Source organism: Notolabrus celidotus, unplaced genomic scaffold (assembly GCF_009762535.1).
Source record: "Notolabrus celidotus isolate fNotCel1 unplaced genomic scaffold, fNotCel1.pri scaffold_285_arrow_ctg1, whole genome shotgun sequence".
Taxonomy (NCBI): Eukaryota; Metazoa; Chordata; class Actinopteri; order Labriformes; family Labridae; genus Notolabrus; species Notolabrus celidotus.
The window spans coordinates 27,105-53,334 of NW_023260125.1; the positions used below are offsets into that span (position 1 = coordinate 27,105).

General features: G+C 44.6%; 2 protein-coding genes across 3 annotated transcripts; one reads left to right on the forward strand and one right to left on the reverse strand.

Moving 5' to 3' along the window:
* Positions 1-2,891: 2,891 nt before the first annotated feature.
* LOC117809443 (NLR family CARD domain-containing protein 3-like) lies at positions 2,892-16,054 on the forward strand. 2 transcript variants are annotated; one of them, XM_034678995.1, is made up of 13 exons: positions 2,892-2,945; positions 3,046-3,162; positions 5,974-6,066; positions 7,125-7,217; positions 7,430-7,508; positions 9,525-9,744; positions 11,293-13,090; positions 13,192-13,365; positions 13,443-13,616; positions 13,692-13,865; positions 14,891-15,064; positions 15,146-15,192; positions 15,378-16,054. In XM_034678995.1, exons 2-13 carry the CDS (start codon positions 3,110-3,112, stop codon positions 15,899-15,901), a joined length of 3,603 nt encoding a protein of 1,200 aa, XP_034534886.1. In that variant the 5' UTR covers positions 2,892-2,945; positions 3,046-3,109; the 3' UTR covers positions 15,902-16,054. The 2 variants fall into 2 exon arrangements, with proteins under 2 accessions (XP_034534886.1, XP_034534887.1); XM_034678996.1 differs by lacking the exons at positions 2,892-2,945; positions 3,046-3,162; positions 5,974-6,066 and adding an exon at positions 6,341-6,423.
* Positions 16,055-20,331: 4,277 nt separating this feature from the next.
* On the reverse strand, positions 20,332-25,852 carry LOC117809442 (EMILIN-1-like). The gene is made up of 4 exons (XM_034678994.1): positions 24,975-25,852; positions 23,199-23,216; positions 22,817-22,951; positions 20,332-22,073 (listed from the first exon to the last, which is right to left on the reverse strand). Exons 1-4 carry the CDS (start codon positions 25,021-25,023, stop codon positions 21,751-21,753), a joined length of 525 nt encoding a protein of 174 aa, XP_034534885.1. The 5' UTR covers positions 25,024-25,852; the 3' UTR covers positions 20,332-21,750.
* Between the last annotated feature and the right edge of the window lie 378 nt (positions 25,853-26,230).

Genomic DNA, 26,230 nt, shown 5'->3' on the forward strand with positions numbered 1-26,230 from the left:
ATGACGTTCATGTTGCTCTCCTGGGCTCGGTGACGCTGAAGTGAAAAGTTCTTCTTCAGATTTTTACTCCAGAAACCAAGAAACATTTAAAGAAAGTGGAGCTGTTGTAAAGTCGGTGATGGAGATCAGAACGACTCAGTGTTCGTCGTCTGTGCAGAGGAAGACCAGCGACCCTTTCTCCTCCAGGTAGAGTAACGAGGGAAAGTTATTTCTTTAAGTTGCTCTTGTTTTTTTAAGTCCTCTATTGATATTTCTCAAGTCTGACATGATGCCACAGTTAGTGTGAACTGTGAGCTGCTGAGAGGATCTGTGGCCTTTTAAATGAGCCTTTAGCACCATCTAGTGGACAGTGAGTAGAATGACAGCATCTTGTTTGAGTGATTTGAAACAGGCTGCCTCCATCCATCAGCTGAATCTCCACTTCCTCCCTCAGCCCTGAGCCTGTAAGGACTTCATTTAAGGGCTCAACGTGGTGAAACTCCCAGCACTTGGAGACTTCTCACATAACCTGCATGACATCATGAAGCTCATCTAAGGCTCATTAAGGATTTCTGTGGTGTATTTTTACTTTCCTCACATCCAAGGTGCTTAAGGACCGACCTGCCTGACTTCATGTGCTCAGGTTCTCACCGTGCAGACGGGACGAGAGGTAACTGATAGTTTATTAATTCACCTTTTCTTAGTGAAACTAAAAGAAAGCTTCACCTTCTATGCTTGCTGGCTTCCTCTTGGGATACTGTGCTTCATGTTACAGTGCTATGAACTATGGGTAATCCCCTAACGCCAAGTCTGCAGAGGTGTACACCTACAGAAAGGGAGCATAAAGAGCCCAAATAAAGGAACCCTAGCCCTCCCTGCTACATCCTTAGACTGCTATAGGCTTAGACTGCAGGTGGAACTGACACACTGGGATCCTGTCTTTCCCTCTCTCTCCTCTCTCTGCCTGTCTCTCACTTTAACTCTTCCTGTCCCATTAAAGTTACTAACCATAGACCTTTCTGGAGTCCCTGAGCTCCCTTGTCTCGTAGGTTCCTCTGGATCTCTGCTGCTGTGGACGTGGTCCAGACTCCAGCTGCTACAACTACTACTATCCGTCTCCCCACTATCATCTCTCTCTCTCTCTCTTCATCTGCTACAGGCTAAGACTGTTACAGGCTTAGACTGCTATAGGCTCAGACTGCTACAGGCTTAGACTGCTATAGGCTCAGACTGCTACAGGCTAAGACTGCTATAGGTTTAGACTGCTACAGGCTGAGACTGCTATAGGCTTAGACTGTATAGGCTTTGACTGCTATAGGCTTAGACTGTTACAGGCTTAGACTGCTATAGGCTCAGACTGCTACAGGCTAAGACTGCTATAGGTTTAGACTGTTACAGGTTTAGACTGCTATAGGCTCAGACTGCTATAGGCTCAAACTGCTACAGGCTAAGACTGCTATAGGTTTAGACTGCTACAGGCTTAGACTGCTATAGGGTTAGACTGTTATCCACTATCATCCCTCTCTCTCTTCATCTCCCTCTATCCCTCTCTCCAACACGGTCTCAGATTCAGATGTGTGTCTAACATGAGTCTGGTCCTGCTGGAGGTTTCTGCCTGTTAAAGGAAGTTTGTCCTTGCCACTGTAACTTGCTAAATGCTGCAAAGTGCTCTGCTCATGGTGGATTAAGATGAGATCAGACTGAGTCTTGTCTGGAAGAGGGGACTGGATCTGATCCGGTCTTGATGTTGGGTCTTTGTTAATAATAGAACATAGAGTCCGGTCTAGACCTGCTCTGTTTGGAAAGAGTCTGAGGAGAACGTTTGGTGCTCTATGAATAAAGATTGATTCACTTTGTCAGTATGTTATCCATATATTTGTAATGTGTATAAATATGCCATCACATTGTTTCAAACTGTTATCAGCTCTTTGAGAGTATCGTCTAATAACGACGTCAGGTTGGGTCTTTAGTAAAAATGACGCCTCGCTCCTCTAAGATCCCTCCTCTCTCCTTGATCCTCGTCTCCTCTGGGTGCATTTAGAGTTTGACAGTCCTCGGTGAGACAGGAATGGTTTCGGTTCCGGGTCAGTTGAAGAAAGAGGGTGCAAAAATTAACATCATGAGAAGAACCCAAGTTTCCTGGCAGCAGGGTGCATAGGACCTAAACTTTGATCTGTTATCTTACTGGTTTAGGAGCAGGACTCGTGTTTGAGCCATGAAGCTGTTTGTAGATGTTGTGGGATTTCAAAGCAGCACTGTAAGTTTTCTTTGTGGTGTAAACAAAGGTTTTCTCTTGAGTCCTTAAAGAGGACAAGTGGAGGATTTGTGTGGTGCTGCAGAGAGGAATAATGATTGTTGCCCAGTCATTGTGCATTTCATGCCACTCCTTCATAAACCAGTTCCCTTACTGAGCAAGTCAGGTCATGAAATATGTAGACACGCCCTGGTATGTGTTGTTTGTTGTGCTGGTTTTGACATCTTGCTGCTGCTTCATAACAATCTGATCACTTGCACACAGAGAAATAGGAACAGCTTCTCCTCTCCCAGTGTTTCTTCAAAACATTAGGGTTCACGTTTTACTGAAGAGAGCTCAGACGGTAAGAATCACATCGTGTTGTATCACTGTTTGATTGTTCAGGGTATCTGTTCACTTCTTCTGATTGTCAGAGACGATGTAGTTTCCTTAGAGCTTCTCTCTGTGTCGGATTTAATGTTCGGGTTGGAGTTTGTTCAGGTGAGCTGAGTCACGTGGTAGAGCTGATAGATAGCTGGTTGATAGCCTAGCTCTGTGTCGTATCGTCAGGACGGAGAGCTGTAACCTTTAGTGACCTCTGAAAGAAACCTTGTCATAGTGACAGAGTTCATCTCTCTGCAGGTTGGAGCTCTGCCATGGATCAGAGTGAGGACAGAGAGGAGGCCGACCCTTCCTCTAAAGCCACCGTACGTGAGAAACATGAAGCTCAGAGGTGACGTGAAGATCTCAAACTGTCCGTGACTCTTTGCTGTTCAGACCGAAGCTCTTGGTTTTCACACTCAAAGCTCTGTGTGTGTTCTTTTCTGTTAAAGCCCAGAGCAGCAGAACAAACCAGACTCACCTGAGCCTGGACCTGAAGCCAGCTGTGTGTCCCTGATGACTGCCCGGTCCATAACCCCACCACCGGATTTTAAGAGACTGGACACGGAGTAAGCCTGCAGACTATCAGTGTGTTGTGTTGAATGAATGTTGAATGAAATCACCTGGAGGTTTAATTTGAATGAAAATCTAACGTCTGAATGGGTCTGCACTTTTTTAGACCACTATGTTGATGATCTGTAAATCTAGAGATCTAAAGTTTCCACAACAAGGCGGTTCAGTTCGGTGTGGGACGGTGTGGCACACCGGGAAATCCAGGAAAGGATCATGTTTAAACGGGTGTTTAACACCTACACCCAGGGGCGCCGCCAGGGATTTTGGGCCCCATGAAAAAATATCAGATTGGGCCCCATATATGTGTTGTAATATACCATTTATAATAACATCATAATCAAAGTCACAACAGTCTTTAACAATGAATGCACAACAGAAAAGAGCAGCACTGAATCATGCAGAATAATGGATCTATAATGTTCTGTATCAGCAACGCTAGATCTGATACTTTATTGTGTTTAAGTTTATTAATTACAATTATTAAGAGGTTAAAGCTACTTTAATAAATGTCCCCTCGTGGGACCGCCCAAAATTCAGTCAGCATCAAAATCTCTGATTTGAAGGTATTATCTGAGTAACCTCTGTGATTATTAAAACAGACTGAATCCCTCAATGCTTCAACCTGCCCAGCATCCAGAACAGACTATAGGCTGTAGCTTATGTAGCTTAGCATTAGCTTTGTTTTTAGAGGCTTTTGTAACAGTACAGATAGAGAGAGAAAGAAGAGATTCCCACAGACCCCCTTCAATAATGCTAATTGACATGCTACGTGTCTCACCTTCTTGTTCATTGTGTTGGGGGGAGTTGTGGGGAGACACCTGCTGACATATCAGCTGCTGAGTCTGGTAGGGAGGGCGGGGAAACCCATTTAGTATAATGAGCTCAAACGTAGTTCATCTCATTGTGGACATCAAACTAGCAAACAGGTTGATTTGAACCACTCAGAGACTAGACCAACCTTTCCTGGAGGAAAACTGGGGGACATACTGTCTCTCTTCTTTCTTTCCCTCCTTTTCTGGGACCCAGACTTTGTCTTTCCAGACATTTTACCTGCCTTTAGCGCACTCTGTGCACTAGTCTGTGCAACTTCTGTTTGACTGCGTGGCACAGCTGATTAGCACGACTCAGGTTGGGACATTTCATGCCACTACAAGGGGGGGTTAATATGAATTTGCCCAAATAAAGTAGAGATCTATGAAATCCATTATATGAAGACAACGGGACTGTTTTTTAAATTACCTTATCCTGAATGAAATATTAATTTGGATTTTTTTTGTTTTTTTTGGTTGTATTATTATTTTCAGGACCCCTGTCAGTCATGGGCCCTTAGAATCATACAATGTTACAATGTTACAATGTCATTTAGCAGACGCTTCTATCCAAAGCGACGTACATACGAGAACAAGAACAACACAAGCAAAGATCTAGACAAGAGGAAACAAGATCAGTAAGAGGAACAAAGAGCTTCAAGTCCATTTGGGTGCAGGTACTGCCAAGCAGTGTAAAGACAATGCACAAAGTAAATAAGGAACATCTACAATGAAGCAACCAAACCATTTAAGACCTTCCATTATCATCATCAACAATTAACATCACCACAATAATGACCAAAGTACCAAGTGCTGGGTCACTCCAGACCTGAACACAGAGTCCCAGAGTAGAGCAGGACAGTGTGAGTCAACTGTAGCTGGAAGACATGATCTGCCCCTGGGGACAACAGTGGAGAACAGTCTAGCTAAGTGCATAGTGCTTCCTAAAGAGCTGGGTCTTTAGCTGTCTTTGGAAAGTAGAGAGGGACTCTGCAGATCGAATGGAGTTGGACAATTCATTCCACCATTTAGGTGCAACAGAAGAGAAGAGTCCAGCTAGTGGTTTTGATTTTGAGGCCTTGTGTACTGGAAGCACTAGGCGCTTTTCAGAGGCTGAGCGTAGCGGGCGAGAAAAGCAGTAGACCTGGATGAGGGGTTCCAGGTAAACTGGAGCGGTTTTGGTTACTGCTTTGTAACCAAAACTTACTGCATCCTAACTTTCCCCTATACGGTGCCACTGCCTACACCAGATGAGCAGAGGGAGGGGCACAGAGACGGATGCAAAGAGCGAGGGAGATTCCTCAGGAGAGGCTGTTCAGACTTTTACTTTTTATATATATATATATATATATATATATATATATATATGTATATATATATAAATATTTTTGGCCTTTTTGCCTTTATTGATAGGACAGCTGAAGAGAGACAGGAAGTGTGGGGAGTAGAGAGCGGGGGCAGACATGCAGGAAATGGACGACCAGCCAGGAATCGAACCGGCGACCCCTGCAACGAGGACTGTAGCCTTGGGGGCGGTGCTTGTTGCTCAAAGCTGCTTTTATGTTGCTGATTTTATTTTGTAGGTCTTCTACTGAGCGCGCTCAGAAACACCACACGCACTGACCCGGTTCAAGATCTGAAGCCAGACTTTCCCTTCCTCCTTGTTTGTTCTCTTTGAGGATTGACTTGCTGATAACAGATGTTTGTGCTTTGGTGCTACATTTTTCATGCTTTTGATATAAATGTGGCTGATACAAAGCCAATACTAAGGGAGCCATAAAAGGACATTTTTAAATACATTTTATTTTCTCCTTTTTCTCGAGATAACGACAAATTTAACTCGTTATCTCAAGAAAACAGAGTTTGTTATCTCGAGTTCTACACTTATTTTTCCCATGATAATGGGATCATTTATCTCCTTTTATCCAGAGAAAAAAAAACATTTTTTGTGTTTTTTTATTGTAAACTTGATTATTTGTGTATTTCTTGTCTGAACAGGATCCAGCAGAGTCCGGGTCCTCCAGAGCCGAGCCTCATGTCCTTGAAAAGTGATCGGTCGATTGCTGAGCCGCTGTACTTTAAAAATGAAAGGTATAACTGAAGAACTGAAGTTTGTAATCATTTGAGTCTCCTCAGAAGAAGGTAGAGCACGCAGCCTAACCCGGCGGGGATGAGTTCTAGCCTAGCCCTCGGGGCTGCTAGGGTCCAGGTGCTAGAGTAGATAGTATCAGTGTTGTCACTTCCTGGAGCTTGCATGTACGGAGCCTGGGTCTTTGAACGTGGCAGTACTGTCTGGGTCATTTTTTGTGTTTCTGATTGTAAACTTGTTTATTTGTGTATTTCTTGTTTGAACAGGATCCAGCAGAGTCCGGACCCTCCAGAGCCGAGCCTCGTGTCTCTGAAAAGTGATCGGTCAATTTCTGAGCCGCTGTACTTTAAAAATGAAAGGTACGACTGAAGAACTGAAGTTTGTAATCATCTGAGTCTCCTGAGAAGAAGGTAGAGCACGCAGCCTAGACCAGCTTCTCATCTTGGCTCTGCCTCCCCTGTCTTTTAATCTCTAGCTGCAGACTCTTCTTGTTGTGTTGGGTGGTTCAGGGCTGCTAGGGTCCAGGTGCTAGAGTAGGTAGTATCAGTGTTGTCACTTCCTGGAGCTTGCATGTATGGAGCCTGGGTCTTTGAACGTGGCAGTACTGTCTGGGTCGGGTTCTGCTGGTGGATATGATGGACAGTGGGAGCTGGCATGGAGGGGGGTTTCTCTGGGAGTCCAGAGTTAACGGTTGAGCCTCTCTAAGGTGTCGTGGGTCAAACTAAAGGAAACATCAGTGAAGAGAAGAGCACACTTTATAACCCCAGTGATGTGCTGGCTCTCACTCCTCATCTGTCCTTTCTATCTCAGGCTTTGGGGGACATCAGGAGTCAGGTGGTAGGGTACTAAATGTATCATTAGTGGGCATAGGGGGGCGGGTTTCTTCACTGGGCACTCATCATTTCTGTCAGCACAAGTACCTTTTCTTTAACTCAAATTCTAGTCCAGTCAAGTGCAACAGAAAAAGTGACATCAACAAAACTAACCCTCCTAAGCCCGAACAAATGTGATCTCCTGTCGAGTGTAAACTGGATTATTTGTGTATTTCTTGTCTGAACAGGATCCAGCAGAGTCCGGGTCCTTCAGAGCCGAGCCTCATGTCCTTGAAAAGTGATCGGTCGATTGCTGAGCCGCTGTACTTTAAAAATAAAAGGTACGACTGAAGAACTGAAGTTTGTAATCATCCGAGTCTCCTGATCAGGACTTGGTCCAGATCACAAACTCAATGAGAGAGTGGAGAGAACAACATCACTGCAGAGTGTCGTAAAGTTTCAGGACTCTGTTTCCACGATATTTGGGGATCAGTTGAGACGTCTTTCAACAACCTTTGTGCAGGTTTCATTAAACCGGATGTTTTCTCCACAGGGTAGAGCAGGAGAACACCGAGGCCCCCGGGGATCAGTCCGCCCATCAGCAGCAAACTGACCTGGACTCCATATTCATGGTGTGTACGATATATTAACTCAAACAGCCACATTCACATCAGAGTAACAAAGTACTTTAAAATACAAGCAGGGAACATTAAAAACATTAAAAACATTACTAATACTTCAGAGTTTATAATACAGCTATCAGAGCTCTTTCACAATAAGAGCCCATTCTTTAGAAAGCATCATGTGATGTGCCCTAAAGTAATGTTTTAATTAAGACGTGTTTCAACACAAGTTAAAGGCATTAAAAATAAACAAAGTTATGAAGTTAGTTTAACTATTACATAGCTAAAGCGAAGGAGCGCAATGTCCAATCAGAGTCAACATGGCAGTTACGGCCAAATTCTACCTGATCCTGTCACCGGTCCGTCACAGCACCGGATCTGATCAGTTACTAGTCAATGTGTTAACTTCCACTGGATCCGCTCCGTTGTGTTCCTGCTGCGTCTCTGATCCAGGAGATTGGAGTCCTCCGGATCAGATACTCAAGACTTATATTTCTCCCGGATGCCAGAGCACGCCGCATCAATCTCAATTGAGCAGATGGAGCGGGACAGGAAGTCAGCTTTCACCAAAACAAAATGAAAACATCCGGTTAATTTTCAGAATAAAACACTCCAGCCATTAGCGATGAAAATGGGACGTTTGTACTAATGGTGCAATGGATTAGCGGTCTGCATGAGCCAGGTTAACTCCCCAATAAAGCATTACATGTAATGGAGGTAGACTCCACCACTACAGGTGCTAACAGCAGGATCACCTCACCTGTTAGGCTGTTTAAAGGATGGAGGACATCGTCCTTATGCGTCACCGTTTAAGACCAAATATGAAGACAACAGATATTTAGGGATCCAACGAATCCTTTGGAAAAGTCTGACGATGTTGAAATATACAGAAAATTTAGATTCAGGAGACGCCACATAATTCTGAGGTAACCTACCAACAACACCGTGAAGTGAATCCTTCCCAAACAACTCCTTTAACAAGTCCTCATCCTTCAATGGGGGGACAGGTGGTCCTCCACCTGGACCACGCTGTTGCTCAAAGCTGCTTTTATGTTGCTGATTTTATTTTGTAGGTCTTCTACTGAGCGCGCTCAGAAACACCACACGCACTGACCCGGTTCAAGATCTGAAGCCAGACTTTCCCTTCCTCCTTGTTTGTTCTCTTTGAGGATTGACTTTCTGATAACAGATGTTTGTTCATTCTAGATTCTAAAAATCAAATGTCCATTTCTTCTTGATCTTCTCTCAGTCACAGCGGGACCGCTCGCCATGTTTGTTGATGTTTATGCGTAGTAGGCATGCGTAATTTGAATTTGTTGGATCAGGGTTTTCCAGGAGGTTCCCTGGACATGTGACGTTTTGCACCAGTCTCGCTTTCATGGTGTTATTAGTTAATTGGACGATTATTTGCAGTGGTGCATGCAGCTAACGCTACAGCCAAATGGGCCGTTCCATAACGGGACGTTAAGACTAATGGTCCCCTTTGTGTAAGGGCTGGACGAGCAGACGGGCCCTGATCATATTTCACTTAACTACAACAACAAACCAAAGTCATGATGAGCGGAGCCAGGCCTGGAGTCAACAGGTCAGAGGTTTTCAGAGGACCAGAAAGACAACATGGATGAGGAGAGGAGGAGGAGGAGAATCCTTGATTCAGTGATTACAGAAGGGGAAACCTCGGTCACATGACTCCAGCTGTGCAGCGATCCTCACTGAGGTCCAGGGATCCCTGGTTAAAACGACTGCATTTGCGCTTTTCAGGAGTTCCAGTTAGTTGCTGTCACTGTGTCAAACAGGTCATGTATACCTGAAACTATTGTTCCCTGTACGGGTAAAGCAGCCTGAGGACGTCCTTAGATCCAGATCCTCTTTGTTCTTGCAGACATGTTTGAATACAAACATTGGGTTTGATGATGAGAGATGAAAGAAGTAGTGTGCATAGACACAGCGGTGACGTTGTAGGTAGTATCATACTTTGTGTTGCTCCATTTAATTTCCATTTTAACATTAATCACTCTGTTCCAGCTGCTGGAGGACAACATCGTCACTTTTGTGAAGAGCGAGCTGAAGAGAGTTCAGAGGGTCCTGTCTACAGATTACATACAAGGAAAGAGTGAGGAAGAGGAGGAGCTGGGCTGCATGCAGGGAGAGCAGCAGAGGGTCAGCAGAGAGGCCTTCCTTCAGATCATCCTGCTCTTCTTGAGGAGAATGAAGCAAGAGGAGCTGGCTGACTGTCTGCAGAGCAGTGAGTATTTTTGGGCTTTTAAATACAGTAAGACTGAAATCATTCAATCAACCAATCTTTATTTATAAACTGTCAAATCCCAACAAACATTCTCCTCAGACTCTTTCCAAACAGAGCAGGTCTAGACCGGACTCTATGTTCTATTATTAACAAAGACCCAACATCAAGACCGGATCAGATCCAGTCCCATCTTCCAGACAGGACTCAGTCTGATCTCATCTTAATCCACCATGAGCAGAGCACTTTGCAGCATTTAGCAAGTTACAGTGGCAAGGACAAACTTCCTTTAACAGGCAGAAACCTCCAGCAGGACCAGACTCATGTTAGACACACATCTGCTGAGACCGTGTTGGAGAGAGGGATAGAGGGAGGTGAAGAGAGAGAGAGATGATAGTGGGGAGACGGATAGTAGTAGTTGTAGCAGCTGGAGTCTGGACCACGTCCACAGCAGCAGAGATCCAGAGGAACCTACGAGACAAGGGAGCTCAGGGACTCCAGAAAGGTCTATGGTTAGTAACTTTAATGGGGCAGGAAGAGTTAAAGTAAGAGACAGGCAGAGAGAGGAGAGAGAGGGAAAGACAGGATCCCAGTGTGTCAGTCTAAGCCTATAGCAGCGTAACTAAGAGCTGGTCCAAGTCTGACCCAGCAGTCTAACCCTATAGCAGTATAAGCCTATAGCAGTCTAAGCCTGTAACAGTCTAAGCCTATAGCAGTCTGAGCCTATAGCAATCTAAACCTATAGCAGTCCAAACCTATAGCAGCCTAAGCCTATAGCAGTCTGAGCCTATAGCAGTCTAAACCTATAGCAGTCTAAGCCTATAGCAATCTAAGCCTGTAGCAGTCTAAGTATATAGCAGTCTGAGCCTATAGCAGTCTGAGCCTATAGCAGTCTAAGCCTGTAGCAGTCTGAGCCTATAGCAGTCTAAACCTATAGCAGTCTAAGCCTATAGCAATCTAAGCCTGTAGCAGTCTGAGCCTGTAACAGTCTAAGCCTATAGCAGTCTGAGCCTATAGCAGTCAAAGCCTATAGCAGTCAAAGCCTATAGCAGTCTAAGCCTATAGCAGTCTAAGCCTGTAACAGTCTAAGCCTATAGCAGTCTGAGCCTATAGCAGTCTAAGCCTATAGCAGTCAAAGCCTATAGCAGTCTAAGCCTATAGCAGTCAAAGCCTATAGCAGTCTAAGCCTGTAACAGTCTAAGCCTGTAGCAGTCTAAGCCTATAGCAGTCTAACCCTGTATCAGTCTGTAGCAGCATAACTAAGAGCTGGTCCAAGCCTGATCCAGCTCTAACTATAAGCTTTATCAATAAGGAATGTTTGAACCCTACTCTTAAAAGTAGAGAAGGTGTCTGCCTCCCGGACCCTGATTGGTAGATGAAATGAAAGCAACATGGAGGAGTTCATATTTCTACACCCTGCTCCACACACCTGGATCAAATCAGAATCCGTGATGAGCTACCTTCGACTTATCGACGACAAGAAACTAAAACAGACACACTTGAATATTTAACATCGTTGGTAAGGCTCCTCTTGTGTTTTTTGTTGTTCAGGAACTCTGCCTGCAGGAACTGCAGAGTGCAGACATAAACTGAAGTCTCACCTGAAGAAGAAGTTCCAGTGTGTGTTCGAGGGGATCGCTAAAGCAGGAAACCCAACCCTCCTGAACCAGATCTACACAGAGCTCTACATCACAGAGGGAGGGACTGGAGAGGTCAACGATGAACATGAGGTCAGACAGATTGAAGCAGCATCCAGGACCCCACACAGACCAGAGACCACCATCAGACAAGAAGACATCTTTAAAGGCTCACCTGGACGAGACGAACCAATCAGAGCAGTGCTGACAAAGGGAGTGGCTGGCATCGGGAAAACAGTCTTAACACAGAAGTTCACTCTGGACTGGGCCGAAGGCAAAGCCAACCAGAACATACACTTTGTGTTTCCCTTCACTTTCAGAGAGCTGAATGTTCTGAGAGAGAGAAAGTTCAGCTTGGTGGAACTTGTTCATCACTTCTTTACTCAGACCAGAGAAGCAGGACTCTGCAGGTTTGAAGAGCTCCAGGTTGTGTTCATCTTTGATGGTCTGGATGAGTGTCGACTTCCTCTGGCCTTCCACAACAATCAGATCCTGACTAATGCTACAGAGTCCACCTCAGTGGATGTGCTGCTGACAAACCTCATCATGGGGAGACTGCTCCCCTCTGCTCACCTCTGGATCACCACAAGACCTGCAGCAGCCAATCAGATCCCTCCTGAGTGTGTTGACATGGTGACAGAGGTCAGAGGGTTCACTGACCCTCAGAAGGAGGAGTACTTCACGAAGAGGTTCAGAGACAAGGAGCAGGCCAGCAGAATCATCTCCCACATCAAGAAATCCCGAAGCCTCCACATCATGTGCCACATCCCGGTCTTCTGCTGGATCACCGCTACAGTTCTGGAGGATGTGCCGAAGACCAGAAAGGGAGGAGAGCTGCCCAGGACCCTGACTGAGATGTACATCCACTTCCTGGTGGTCCAGTCCAGACTGAAGAGCATCAAGTACGATGGAGGAGCTGAGACTGATTCACACTGGAATAGAAAGAACATAAACATGGTTCTCTCTCTGGGAAAACTGGCTTTTGAGCAGCTGCAGAAAGGAAACCTGATCTTCTATGAGTCCGACCTGACAGAGTGTGGCATCGAGATCAAGGAGGCCTCAGTGTATTCAGGAGTCTTCACACAGGTCTTCAGAGAGGAGAGAGGACTGTACCAGGACAAGGTGTTCTGCTTCATCCACCTGAGCATTCAGGAGTTCCTTGCTGCTCTTCATGTCCATCTGACCTTCTCCGAGTCTGGACTCAACCTGATAAAAGAAACAAAACCAAAGTCCTGGTGGTCTGACTTGTTGGTAGACAAACCAACACTTTTTTACCAGAGTGCTGTGGACAAGGCCCTGCAAAGCCCAAATGGACACCTGGACTTGTTCCTCCGCTTCCTCCTTGGTCTCTCACTGGAGACCAATCAGAAACTCCTTCAGCTTACACAGATAGGAAGTAGCTCACAGACCTTGAAAACAGTCCAGTATATCAAGAAGAAGATCAGTGAGGATCTCTCTGCAGAGAGAAGCATCAACCTGTTCCACTGTCTGAATGAACTCAATGACAGTTCTCTAGTGGAGCAGATCCAACAGTATCTGAGTTCAAGGCGTGTTGATGCAGATGAACTAACTTCTGCTCAGTGGTCAGCTCTGGTCTTCATCTTGCTGTCCCCAGAAAGAGATCTGGACGTGTTTGACCTGAAGAAATACGGTGCTTCAGAGGAGGCTCTTCTGAGGCTGCTGCCCGTGGTCAAAGCCTCCAACAAAGCTCTGTATGTGCACACATCACTATCCAGATCAAATGCAATTTGTTTTAATTAGTCAAGTCATGCCAATACACTTACACACATGTGTTTCTGTGTTTCATGTGAAGGCTGAGTAGCTGTGGCCTGACGGTGAGAAGCTTTGAAGCACTGTCGTCAGTTATCAGATCCCAGTCCTGCAGTCTCAGAGAGCTGGACCTGAGTAACAATGATCTGCAGGACTCAGGAGTGAAACTGCTGTCTGCTGAACTGACTTCTCCACATCGAACACTGACAACTCTCAGGTTACACTACTTTGAAATCTGTGTCCTCTTTTTACTTTAATCAACTTCTGAAGGAACTCACTGAAAATATGTTTCAGGTTCAGTGGTTGTAAACTGTCTGAGAGAAGCTGTGCAGCTCTGTCTTCAGTTTTAAGCTCTCGTGGCTCTAGTCTGAGAGAGCTGGACCTGAGTAACAACAACCTGCAGGACTCAGGGGTGAAGATGCTCTCATCTGGACTGAGTAGTCCTCACTGTTCCCTGGAGACTCTAAGGTCAGGAGCCACCTGTCAGTATTAATGTACTAACATGTATTACCTTGGAATGAACTGATTTACAATCTTTTTTAGGTTGAATGACTGCAGACTCTCAGTGACAAGCTGTGAAGCTCTGTCCTCAGCTCTTAGCTGCCAGTCCTCTAGTCTGAGGGAGCTGGACCTGAGTAACAACAACCTGCTGGACTCAGGAGTGAAGCTGCTGTCTGCTGGACTGCGGAGTCAGCACTGTGTTCTGGAAAATCTCAGGTCAGGGTCCAGATGTTTTCTTATATACTTACCCTTGCTAATTTGGGTGTCAGAATTTCAAAAAAAGATGGCCGACTTCCTGTTGGGATTTCACCACAACGTTAAGAGGCTTTTTTGTAGGTCTTGGCCTGATAGATATTTGGAAAAAAACTTCATGCATGTAGGTGGAACCGTGTTGAGGGGCTGGCCCTTTGAAATTTGAAAATTGAAGGGGGCGCTATTGAGCCATTTTTGGGACTTTTTGCACGGGACCAAAATAATATCAAATTTTTCACCAGGCCTGTTGAGTGTGTCAAGTTTGGTGAATTTTGGGGCATATTGAAGGATCCAAAAAGGCAATTCACTTCAGGGGTAGAAAGAAAGAAAGCATCTAAGATAGCTTTGCCTCTTCTTAAGATAAACTCTTAATAACTTCAAAACTTCTGCGTTATTCAAAAGTCCCCCGTACAGTGCGAGCCGTGTAATGACCTATTCAGACAACACTAATTTTTGAACCAGGTTTTCAACACGTATTTAAAAGATTGTCTTCTTTGAATGGGTGTGTATGTGGTTTCTGGTGTTTCTGCAGCCAGCCTTAAGCGGACACTCTAAGATCTGCAGTTTTAAACACTTCTGCTTTGGCTTCAATACTCGCGGCTTGAGGATGAGAAAAAGGAAGATGCAAGACAAGAACAATTTCCCATGAACCAACATTATGCTGTATAATATGCTGTTGAGTTGTGCTATTTATTTTGACGTGTGCTGCTGACCTCTTGGCCAGGTCGCCCTTGCATATGAGGTCTTGATCTCAATGGATCTCATCTGGTTAAATAAAATAAAAAAATAGTGCCAATGACAGGAAAAATGTGTGTGTGTGTGTGTGTGTGTGTGTGTGTGTGTGTGCGTGCGTGCGTGCGTGCGTGCGTGCGTGCGTGCGTGCGTGCGTGCGTGTGTGCGTACGTGCGTGCGTGCGTGCGTGCGTGCGCGCGTGTGTGTGTGTGTGTGTGTGTGTGTGTGTGTGTGTGTGTGTGTGTGTGTGTGTGTAGTCTGTCAAGCTGTCTGATTGCAGAGGAAGGCTGTGCTTCTCTGGCTTCAGCTCTGAGCTCCAACCCGACCCATCTGAGAAAGTTAGACCTGAGCTACAATCATCCAGCGGGCTCAGGAGTAAAGCAGCTCTCTGCTGGGCTGGAGGATCCACTCTGGAAACTCGACACTCTTAGGTATGGACTGATGATAAAGAGAGACTAATGTTCCCTTGTATGTTTGCATTCAATAAACTGTGTCTTTGTTTCTTGCTCCAGGTTGGACCATGGTGGACCGCAGAGACTGAAACCTGGTGTGGCCAAATGTAAATGTGCCTTAAAGATTCACTAGAAACATCTGCACAGGCTTCCATAGATTATCAGCTTGCATTGACTGGAGTACAGGACGAAGCATCTCAAGTTACATTTGAATATTTTAATTCATGTCTATAAATCTAATGTAGAAAACAGAGATAAGCTGCAGCCCAACTGAGCCTCTTCTCTCCATCAGATACCTGTGAACTGGAACTGGACACAAACACGGTGAGCAGAAAGCTCAAACTGACCGATGGCAACAGGACCGTGACCCGTGTGAAGGAGGAACAACCTTATCCTGACCATCCGGACAGATTCAGCTCTCCTCGGGTGCTTTGTAAAAATGCTCTGACTGGTCGCTGTTACTGGGGGATCGAGTTGACAGGACGGGTGGATATGGCATTGACCTACAAAAGAAAAAGGGAAGACATTGAGCACTGTGAGTTTGGGAGAAATGATTATTCCTGGAGTCTAAGCTGCAGGGGTGATGATGCATTCTGGGCCCTGCAAGCAGGTACAGGAAAATACGTCTACACCTCGTCTTCTGTCTCAAACAGAATAGCTGTAGACCTGGACTATCTTGCTGGCACTCTGTCATTTCACAGTGTTTCTTCTAACACACTGACACACCTCCACACCTTCAACACCTCGTTCACTGAACCTCTTTATGTAGGGTTTGCTTTGGAGCCTAGTTCCTCAGTGTTTCTGTGTTCTCTGTAAGTCTGAGAGAGAGAAACTCTGCTGACCACAGATCAGGTTCTAACATCTCACTTTACTTTGTTCTCCATCTCACCCTCTGCACTGTGGAGCAGATACCACACTGGAACAGCAATAATGTTCCTGGGTCAATTTGACCCGGGGCATATTCATTATCCAAACGTGTCAGAACCCCAAAAAATCCCAATACACATTTTTTTAAATCTAATTGTTAACTCCATTACTAACCATTTAAATCAAGATTTAGTCCATGGGTGTTCTTTAACTCTCACAGGTCATTGTTCAATGAGGATCACTCACTCGTTTTTCATTAAAATAAATGTTAAAAGTTTTTTAATGTACATTGGAAAGCCCTAAATATAAATACAATAGTTTTACATGACATAGATTTTTGTTTATTTTATTTTAAATTTTTGATTTTTTTGTTTTAATGAAGTGATGTTGATAAATTAACACCTCTTCTGTCACATGCATATTTTGATGCTGCATTTAGCTGGTTTTGAAGGCATATACTGCCTAAAGTAAACATACTGTCTTAATAAACACAAAGGTCGCTTTGACTCCCCACGTCTGCAGATTTGAAGATCTAGTGGATGATTTTTAGTTTTCATGGAAAAGTGCTAGCGCTAGTTAGCATAGCCACATAGCTACATGTTGGTAGCTGTGTACCAAGACACACGTCGACATGCTGACAAATAAAACAACAAGAAACACTAAATCTGTGACCAATGGTTCAGAAAGGTCCTGCTGCAGGCGCCTCTCCGTCAGGATCAGATTCTGGATCAGATTCAGAGGGTTGAAGTAACGCGGGTCTGTGAGCAGCCGTGTATATTCAGCCAACATGTAAACATTAGATCAAAGTGCTGGACAGCTGAGGCCACACCCACTTCCTGAAGGGGCGTGGTCAGAGAGCTCATTCTCATTTAAAGGCACAGACACAGAAAACAGCCTGTTCTGAGCAGGGCTGAAAAAGAGGGGTTTACAGGCAGACCAGAATCTGATTTCAAAGAGTTTTTATGAGCATAAACTTTAAAGACATGTTTTGTGGACCTCTTAGACCAATATATGTTGATGAAAAAGAGCAGAATATGTCACCTTTAGAAAGTAGAAAGTGTTCAACAGATTAACACAAGGACAAAGCCCAGTTTTTCAGAAGTTATCAAACCAGTAAATATAATATGGGATCTAACCTTGAATAACAATAAAAATAATTATACTTCGTTTTGAAGTGCTGAGTCAGTGCTTGTGTATTATTTTTGTGGAGGAAGTAAAGGAATTGATCTCCTTAAAAAAAACCTAAGCATCTAAATAAAAATAGTTTAAAACAGCAGAAAAAACCCTGTCATTCCTGTGGATTTTGGCTCCCCCTGTGGACAATTTATGTAACGTGCAGTCCAATTTAAAGCATCATTAATCAGTATGTTGTAATTTTTTGAATGTGTACCTGGATTATATTGATCTAATCCAGTTCTCCTCTGGAATAAAAAAAAAAAGTAATGTGGATGATCTGATCATGGAAAGCCAAGAAGCTACTGTCCACAGGGAGGCGACAAAATCAACCCAAACTGAAAGTTCTTCATCCTTTTTTTTAATTCTAGTCTATGTTTTTACTTTTCTGTACAAAGAGCTTGTTTGAAGATTAATAAATTGAGTGAATCAAAGCCTCGTACTGTACGTGTGTTTTCTCGGGGTAGAGGGAAATATTGATACAGCGTAGTATCAGGATATTTTGTGTGGTGATATGCAAATGGTTTGCTCTTTCAGTCCACTTGGTGGCGCTGTTGAGTTTTAATCCTGCAGATGTAGACAGAGATGATCACAGTCAGTTGTGGGGCGGCTGTGGCTCAGTGGTGAGTCGATTGTCTCTCGATCAGAAGGTTGGGGGTTCGATCCCAGGTCCCGCTGTACACATGCTGAAGTGTCCTTGACGACAGCAGGGGGCAGAGGGTGCGGCCGCCCCGGGGCCCACGTTCAGCAGGGGCCCCCCTACTGAGCTACTTTTTTAACAATCCCGGAACAGCCGATGTCTGTCCCTGTCCACAGCTGGTGTTGTAATTAAGAAACATTCACACACACACACACACATCTATTTTCAATTCACAGCAACCTCCTGTCGTCGTTCAGTTAATAATCCTCAGAAATCCATAGACACACTAACACACCTGAAAACATATACGACATGACCATTCAAGATTATTTATCTTTTGATTTCTGATGTGAGAATTTGTGTTTTTATTGAAAAGTAGGGGAGAAAATATATCAGCTGATTTACAGTTCTGAATTTGACTATAAGAAGGGTCCCTTAAGGATGCTCCGCCCCCTTTGTGCTGAGAGTCTAGCTCTGCCACTGGGTTAGGGTTAGGATTAGGATTAGGGTTAGGATTAGGGTTAGGGTTAGGGTTAGGGTTAGGGTTAGGGTTACGATTAGGGTTAGGATTAGGGTTAGGATTAGGATTAGGGTTAGGATTAGGGTTAGGGTTAGGGTTAGGATTAGGGTTAGGGTTAGGGTTAGGGTTACGATTAGGGTTAGGGTTAGGGTTAGGGTTACGATTAGGGTTAGGGTTAGGATTAGGGTTAGGGTTACGATTAGGGTTAGGGTTAGGATTAGGGTAAGGGTTAGGGTTAGGGTTAGGATTAGGGTTAGGGTTAGGGTTAGGGTTACGATTAGGGTTAGGGTTAGGGTTAGGGTTACGATTAGGGTTAGGGTTAGGATTAGGGTTAGGGTTAGGGTTAGGGTTAGGGTTACGATTAGGGTTAGGGTTACGATTAGGGTTAGGGTTAGGGTTAGGGTTAGGGTTAGGATTAGGGTTAGGGTTAGGATTAGGGTTAGGGTTACGATTAGGGTTAGGGTTAGGGTTAGGTTTTCGATTAGGGTTAGGGTTAGGGTTACGATTAGGGTTAGGGTTACGATTAGGGTTAGGGTTAGGGTTACGATTAGGGTTAGGGTTAGGGTTAGGATTAGGGTTAGGGTTACGATTAGGGTTAGGGTTACGATTAGGGTTACGATAAGGGTTAGGGTTAGGGTTACGATTAGGGTTAGGGTTACGATAAGGGTTAGGGTTACGATAAGGGTTAGGGTTAGGGTTAGGGTTAGGATTAGGGTTAGGGTTACGATTAGGGTTAGGGTTACGATTAGGGTTAGGGTTAGGGTTACGATTAGGGTTACGATTAGGGTTAGGGTTAGGGTTACGATTAGGGTTAGGGTTAGGATTAGGGTTAGGGTTACGATTAGGGTTAGGGTTAGGGTTAGGATTAGGGTTAGGGTTAGGGTTACGATTAGGGTTAGGGTTAGGGTTACGATTAGGGTTAGGGTTACGATTAGGGTTAGGGTTAGGGTTACGATTAGGGTTAGGGTTACGATTAGGGTTAGGGTTAGGGTTAGGGTTAGGGTTAGGGTTACGATTAGGGTTAGGGTTACGATTAGGGTTAGGGTTAGGGTTACGATTAGGGTTAGGGTTAGGGTTAGGGTTACGATCAGGGTTAGGGTTAGGGTTAGGGTTAGGGTTACGATTAGGGTTAGGGTTACGATTAGGGTTAGGGTTAGGATCAGGGTTAGGGTTAGGGTTAGGATTAGGGTTAGGGTTACGATTAGGGTTAGGGTTAGGGTTAGGGTTAGGGTTAGGGTTAGGGTTACGATCAGGGTTAGGGTTAGGGTTAGGGTTAGGGTTACGATTAGGGTTAGGGTTACGATTAGGGTTAGGGTTAGGGTTACGATTAGGGTTAGGGTTAGGGTTAGGGTTACGATCAGGGTTAGGGTTAGGGTTAGGGTTAGGGTTACGATTAGGGTTAGGGTTACGATTAGGGTTAGGGTTAGGATCAGGGTTAGGGTTAGGGTTAGGGTTAGGATTAGGGTTAGGGTTACGATTAGGGTTAGGGTTAGGGTTAGAGTTAGGGTTAGGGTTAGGGTTACGATCAGGGTTAGGGTTAGGGTTAGGGTTAGGGTTACGATTAGGGTTAGGGTTACGATTAGGGTTAGGGTTAGGATCAGGGTTAGGGTTAGGGTTAGGGTTAGGGTTAGGGTTACGATTAGGGTTAGGGTTAGGGTTAGGGTTAGGGTTACGTGCATTCCTGAGGACTCCTTCTGTGTTTCAACAGCTGTTGTAAACTCCACAAACACTGACACGTTCAGCTGAAGGTCTCCAGTTTACAGGGTCACTCTTCAGACTGGAACACCGGGAGCTGACAGAGACACATTCACACTATCAGGCTCAGAGAAGACCGATGTTCAGGAGTTATTAAACCAAGAGAATCGCAGGTGTGTGTGAGGTTATTGTGGACGGAGGGGGGAGATAAAAATACTGAAGGTACTTGACCAATCAGGAGCTAATTTTAGACCCTGGTTCCTCAAAGGTCCGTAGTTCCTGGGTGAAGTTCCTGCTGTTAAAAAGCTCCTCATGACACAGAACATCATTTTGGTATTACAAAAAAAAAGATTTCCTGAAAAATCCTCAGTATGTTTTATTGTGAGTAACACTCAGAATGCAGGATTCCTCCTGTAATGCAGTTTGTTTACACTTTGGCAACATTAACTTAAGTAAAGCATATGAATATTTTTTAAAGGGATTTGTTGATAGCTAGAAACATGAAATACTTCCAGCTTCGTCCTTTAATATTTAACATTTAAGTGAATTTATGTGATACCTTGCCATGAAAATAGAGATATAACAATAAAAGGTGCATCTTACAATAAAACATCCACAAAGTGAACTCATCTCAGTCGTTTAAATCAAACAGAAAACACGTTCTGCTTTTACAAAGCTTCAGAGCGACACGCTGAGTTTGCTTCTCATCATTTTTAAAGTCTCACTGTCTCTGACTGACCGGCCGAGGGCCTACGATCCAACCATCCAACCATCCAACCATCCAACCATCCAACGATCCAACGATCACATCCACAGGTCAGATGATCAATAACCGACAACGACCTTGAGAGAGTCTGTTTTTGTACCCTCCATCAGTCCAATTATCAGTGAATGTCAAATATCAACATTTACCAATCAGATAATCAATAACACAAAGATATCTGTCTCATTTTGATCACCTGACTCATAGAGGATCAGATATCTGACCGTTATTGATCTCTGGATCTGCAGATGTTCTGCTATCAGGTGATACATTAAGGTGTCCTGACTGTTATCAATCATCTGACGGGTAGATCATCAATAAATGTCATATATCTTAATCCATGTAAATCAAATATCTGACGACTTCCAATCACTAATGGTCGAATATGCAAACATATGTCATCACATGACCAGTGACAGATATCTTTACATATCAGCTGTTTTTATTTTCATGACTCCACAAACTCTCCAGCAGGATCGTCCTCGTGACAAACAACTTGACGTTATTAGTGAGCCTCAAAGAAGCAATGTTAGTCCATGTTTGAGCTGTAATGCTCTCTGCAGCCTGTAGAGGGTGCTGTTTATCCTGTCCACGCTGGAACTGTTCAAACACAAGAGGTTCTGGGATTCCAAAAAGACGTTCGACGGTTTCAAGCAGCAGTAAGAAGCCGGGGATCCACGGCTCAGCTCGTCCTGGTTTGCGGGTAGTTCGTCCTCACAGTGCTGCTCTGACGTCAGGTCACGTGACCCCATCACATCAGCTGATTGGTTCAACCAGTCAGAAGGTTAAAGGCCTCCTTCTGTCATTAAAGTGACACGCTCACTTTTTAAAATAGTAGCATAAAATCAGTCAAATATTTGTCAAGGTCTTTGTTCATTTATAATACTCTGTCGTCAGTTTACAAACACTCCTCAAAGAGGAAGTGACATCACACTTCAGGGTGCAGCCTCCGTGGGTTTGTCATGAATCTTATCCTGGGGTTGTTCAGGTTCTCCCGTGAGGTGGCTTCACATGTCCTGGTACAGCAGCATGCCGCTGAAGACGGTGAGCGGCTCCACAGAGTGAGCCAGTTTGCCCATCACCAGGTCGATGCAGACCGTGTCCCGAGTCTGCAGGGGCAGGATGATGTTGAAGACGGCCAGAGATCCCGGAGTGGTCTTAGCCTCGGCCACGGGGTTGTTCTCCAGTCCTTCGGGCTGGTAGCCTCCAGAGTCCACCCGGGCCATGCCGTAGTTGGACTTGGACAAAACCGCCTCAATCTTCTCATTCCTGTGACCCGTCAGGATGGCGCTGAAGAAGTAATGTCCGTCAACAGGGGCCGTGAAAACACCTGAGGGTGACGGATTCAGTGTCAAAACTCAGATCAACACCAGGGAACACTTCACGTCTGAAAAACTGAGGACCTGATTCACTAAAGGATTCACTCAACGGGAGCAAACGGGAGCAGAGACACTTCCTGCCTTCCTGCCGTCATGTCTCATGTCTGGGTCACTGGGATCCTAGCTCACCTTCTTCCCCCCAACCCCTTCATCACTTACTTTAACTCTGCCTGTCCCATTAAAGTTACTAACCATAGACCTTTCTGGAGTCCCTGAGCTCCATTGTCTCGTAGATTCCTCTGAGCTGCCGTTGACGTCCTCCTGCTGTGGACGATCTGGACTCCAGCTGATACGGACGTGCTGGACTCCAGCGGCAACAGCTTCTACGACTCGTCTCATCACTATCACCTCTCTCTCTCTTTTACTCCCCTCTATCTGTCTTTCCAGACCCAACTCAGTCGAGGCATGATGGCTGTCTAACATGAGTCTGGTCCTGCTGGAGGTTTCTGCCTGTTAAAAGGAAGTTTGTCCTCACCACTGTAACTAGCTAAATACTGCGATGTGCAATGCTCATGATGGATTAAGGTGGGGTCAGACTGAGTCTTACCCTGTCTTGGTGTTGGGTCTCTGTTCATAATTTGACATAGTGTGGTCTAGACCTCCTATGTTTGTAAAAGCGTCTTGAGATAACGTTTGTTGTGATTTGGCGCTATACAAATAAAGATTGATTGATTGATTGATGTCTCATGTTTACCTGTTCGGGGGTCGTAGAAGTCTCCTTCATTCACAAAGATCTTATCGAACACGATAGTTCCTGATCTCTCCATCGGAACCGTGAGAGCAGAAGAGAACGACAGTCTGGGAACATGAGCATCGGCACCAGACAGGCCTGAAAACACACACACACACACACACAAAATGATGTGTGAACAACAGCTTTTTTTAGTTTTAATTCATGATGGGATTTGTATTTGAATCATATTGGAGCTCTAACTGACGTCTCTGTTGAGACGTTGTAAGAAGCTTTGCAGTGAACGTTCACCACGAAGTTGCTCTTATATTACATTGCACTCAAATGCATCCCTTTCTGTCTTTCTCTGTGTGAAATGTTATTCTTGAAAACATAAATGACGTACCTGTTTCTCCTTTGGGACCTGTTAGAAATAAGAGCAGAGGTTAGAGAGGGCAGAAACATAAATATCATACAGAGCATCCAAAGCATCCCAATCAAGGAGGCAGAATAACAGCATCGAAGCATTGAGGGAAACAGTGCCAAGAAAATGAGCACCAAACAAACGCAGCTCTGGAGAGGCGGAGCTAGACTTTTATGTCTGGGGACGCCAAACTGAGGCTCTGACTTATGCAGGGGTGGCATGAATCATGTTTGAAGAACATTTAAACCTTCTCAGCTTGAGTCTTTGAGGACTAAAGCAAAGATGTTTGTTCAAGGTCACAATGTAAAGTTTTAACAAAAGGTAAATATGTTGCATTGAAGAGTAAACGAAGCAGCTTGAAGCCTGTTGCAATAAAGCAAAAATATTCAACTTGGGATAAGGCAAACGGGCATTCCACCAGAATACACTCTGTGTTATCCCCAGATCGTATTTCACTTAACTACAACAACAAACCAAAGTCATGATGAGCGGAGCCAGGCCTGGAGTCAACAGGTCAGAGGTTTTCAGAGGACCAGGAAGACAACATGGATGAGGAGAGGAGGAGGAGGAGAATCCTTGATTCAGGGATTACAGAAGGGGAAACCTCGGTCACATGACTCCAGCTGTCCAGCGGATCAGAGATAGACCAGACACTTATCTGGTGGTAGTCTGATGTGACATCCAATCATTGTTTAGGATTTTGGTGTGGCCAATCAGATTTGAAAGAGGCATGGACACCTCTGGAAACGCCCCTGGTCAGCCACAAAGCATCGCCTACTATCACCTTAAGAATATATCAAGGATTGGGGGCGGACTTAGCCTAATGGTTAAGTTGCGCGCCCATGAAGTGGTTGGCCTGGGTTCGAATCCAGCCTGCGGTCTCTTTCCCGCATGTCATCCCCCAGCTCTCTCCCAGTTTCCTACACTTCCTACACCTCTATAATAAAGGTGTAAAAGCCCAAAAATATAGCTTAAAAAAAATAAAGGATTAAAGGACTCATGTCTCAGCAGGATGCAGAAAAACTCCTCCATGCATTCATCTTTAGAAGACTAGACTACTGTAACGGGGTCTTTACAGGACTCCCTAGAGTCCATCAGACGGCTGCAGCTCATACAGAATGCTGCTGCTCGAGTCCTAACAAGGACCAACAAAGTAGACCACATCACTCCAGTTCTTAGATCCCTACACTGGCTTCCTGTCTGTCAGAGAATAGACTTTAAAATCCTGCTGATGGTTTATAAAGACCTGAATGGTTTAGGCTGATCTGCTGCTACTTTATGAACCATCTGGACCTCTGAGGTCCTCAGGTACTGGTCTGCTTTCAGTCTCTAGAGTCAGAAGGAAACATGGTGAAGCAGCATATCACACTCCCTGAAAGCTGCAGGTCTGCTCCAACTCTCACCTCTTTTAAATCAAAGACTAAGACCTTTTTATTTAACACTGCCTTCCTATCTTAGATTATTTTAACTCACTTTAAATTAAAATTTTAATGTAATTTTTAATATATTCAATTTGTATTATATTTGTCATTTTAATGATGTTCTTTTATGCTTGTCTGAATGTTTCCAATGCTTTTAATGTTTTAATGTAAAGCACTTTGAGTTGCCCTCATGTATGAAATGTGCTCTACAGATAAAGCTGCCTTGCCTTCACTTTAATTTAACTATCAGATAACTGCACCTGTTAAAGTCGACTTCAGGTGAACTCTATATTCCTCCCTCTTGAATATCAAGTAAAAGATAAAACATCCTTCGTACCAGGTAAACCTCGCACTCCACTGTCACCTGGTCGCCCAGGAGTTCCCATAGGCCCTCGTGGACCTGGCAGCCCATTGAAGCCCCTCTCTCCAGGGGGCCCCGGAGGTCCTGGCAGGCCTGTGCGATGATAAGAGTTATATGTAAGCACAATGAAAACCTGACAGGTGTGCAGGTGTGTTCAAAGGCCACGTGTGCAGAGTGAGCGGGAAGGTGAAGGAGGTCTAGTGACAGAGTTAAAAAGTTTCATAGAGCCACACAGAACATGATTTCACCCATCATTCCCTCTGTCTGGTCACATCACAAAGTTTACAGTGCAACTTTTAATTCTTTTACCTCAACAAATCAACACATCAGAGTTATTTGTTGAAGAGGAACAGCTTTTTAAAATATTGGGGTGTGTTCAAAGACGACAAGAGGGAAGTGACTACGATTTTAAAAATGGACTGAAGGCGACAACAAGACAGACGATGACAAAACATTAGATATTAAAAACAGTAAACACACCAAAGAGGACAAGATGGCGGATGTGTTGGTGTTCTGTGTGTTGGGTGTTTGAGATCACTGTGTTGGTGGTGTTGTTGGTTAAACTGGTTATACAGTTGGTGTCACTGGTCCTGGTGTTGTTGCTGGTAGTGGTTAGCATTAGTGTCAGTGTTATTAAAGGTGCTCAGGCGTTAGTTGTTCTTTAAGTTGGCGTTGGTTGTGTTGGTGGTATTTGTGTTAGACGTGTTATCACAAATGTTGGTGTTAGGTTTGTTGACGGACACTGTGACTCTGACGTCCTCTGTTTAATAAATCAGCTCTCACTGTTTATTCATTAGAGGTGTAACGATTCATCCACTACATCGATGTATCGATTCATATTCCTATGATCCGACTACATCGATCTGTGCTCGGCTAGTTGGCCTTCCAGACGACATACATCGATCTAACATCGTTTTAAAAGGTCATAAATAACATCAGCTCTGCAGAAGCCTCAGGTCTCGCCAGCATGTTTAGTCAGAGACGAGGACAAAACTCGGGTCAAAAACATTAACAACAGGAATCCAGGACCGTCCAGTATCAAGCCAGCTCCATTGGATCTGCAGAGTCCCTCTCTACTTTCCAAAGACAGCTAAAGACCCAGCTCTTTAGGAAGCACTATGCACTTAGCTAGACTGTTCTCCACTGTTGTCCCCAGGGGCAGATCATGTCTTCCAGCTACAGTTGACTCTCACTGTCCTGCTCTGCTCTGGGACTCGTTACATAAAGAATCG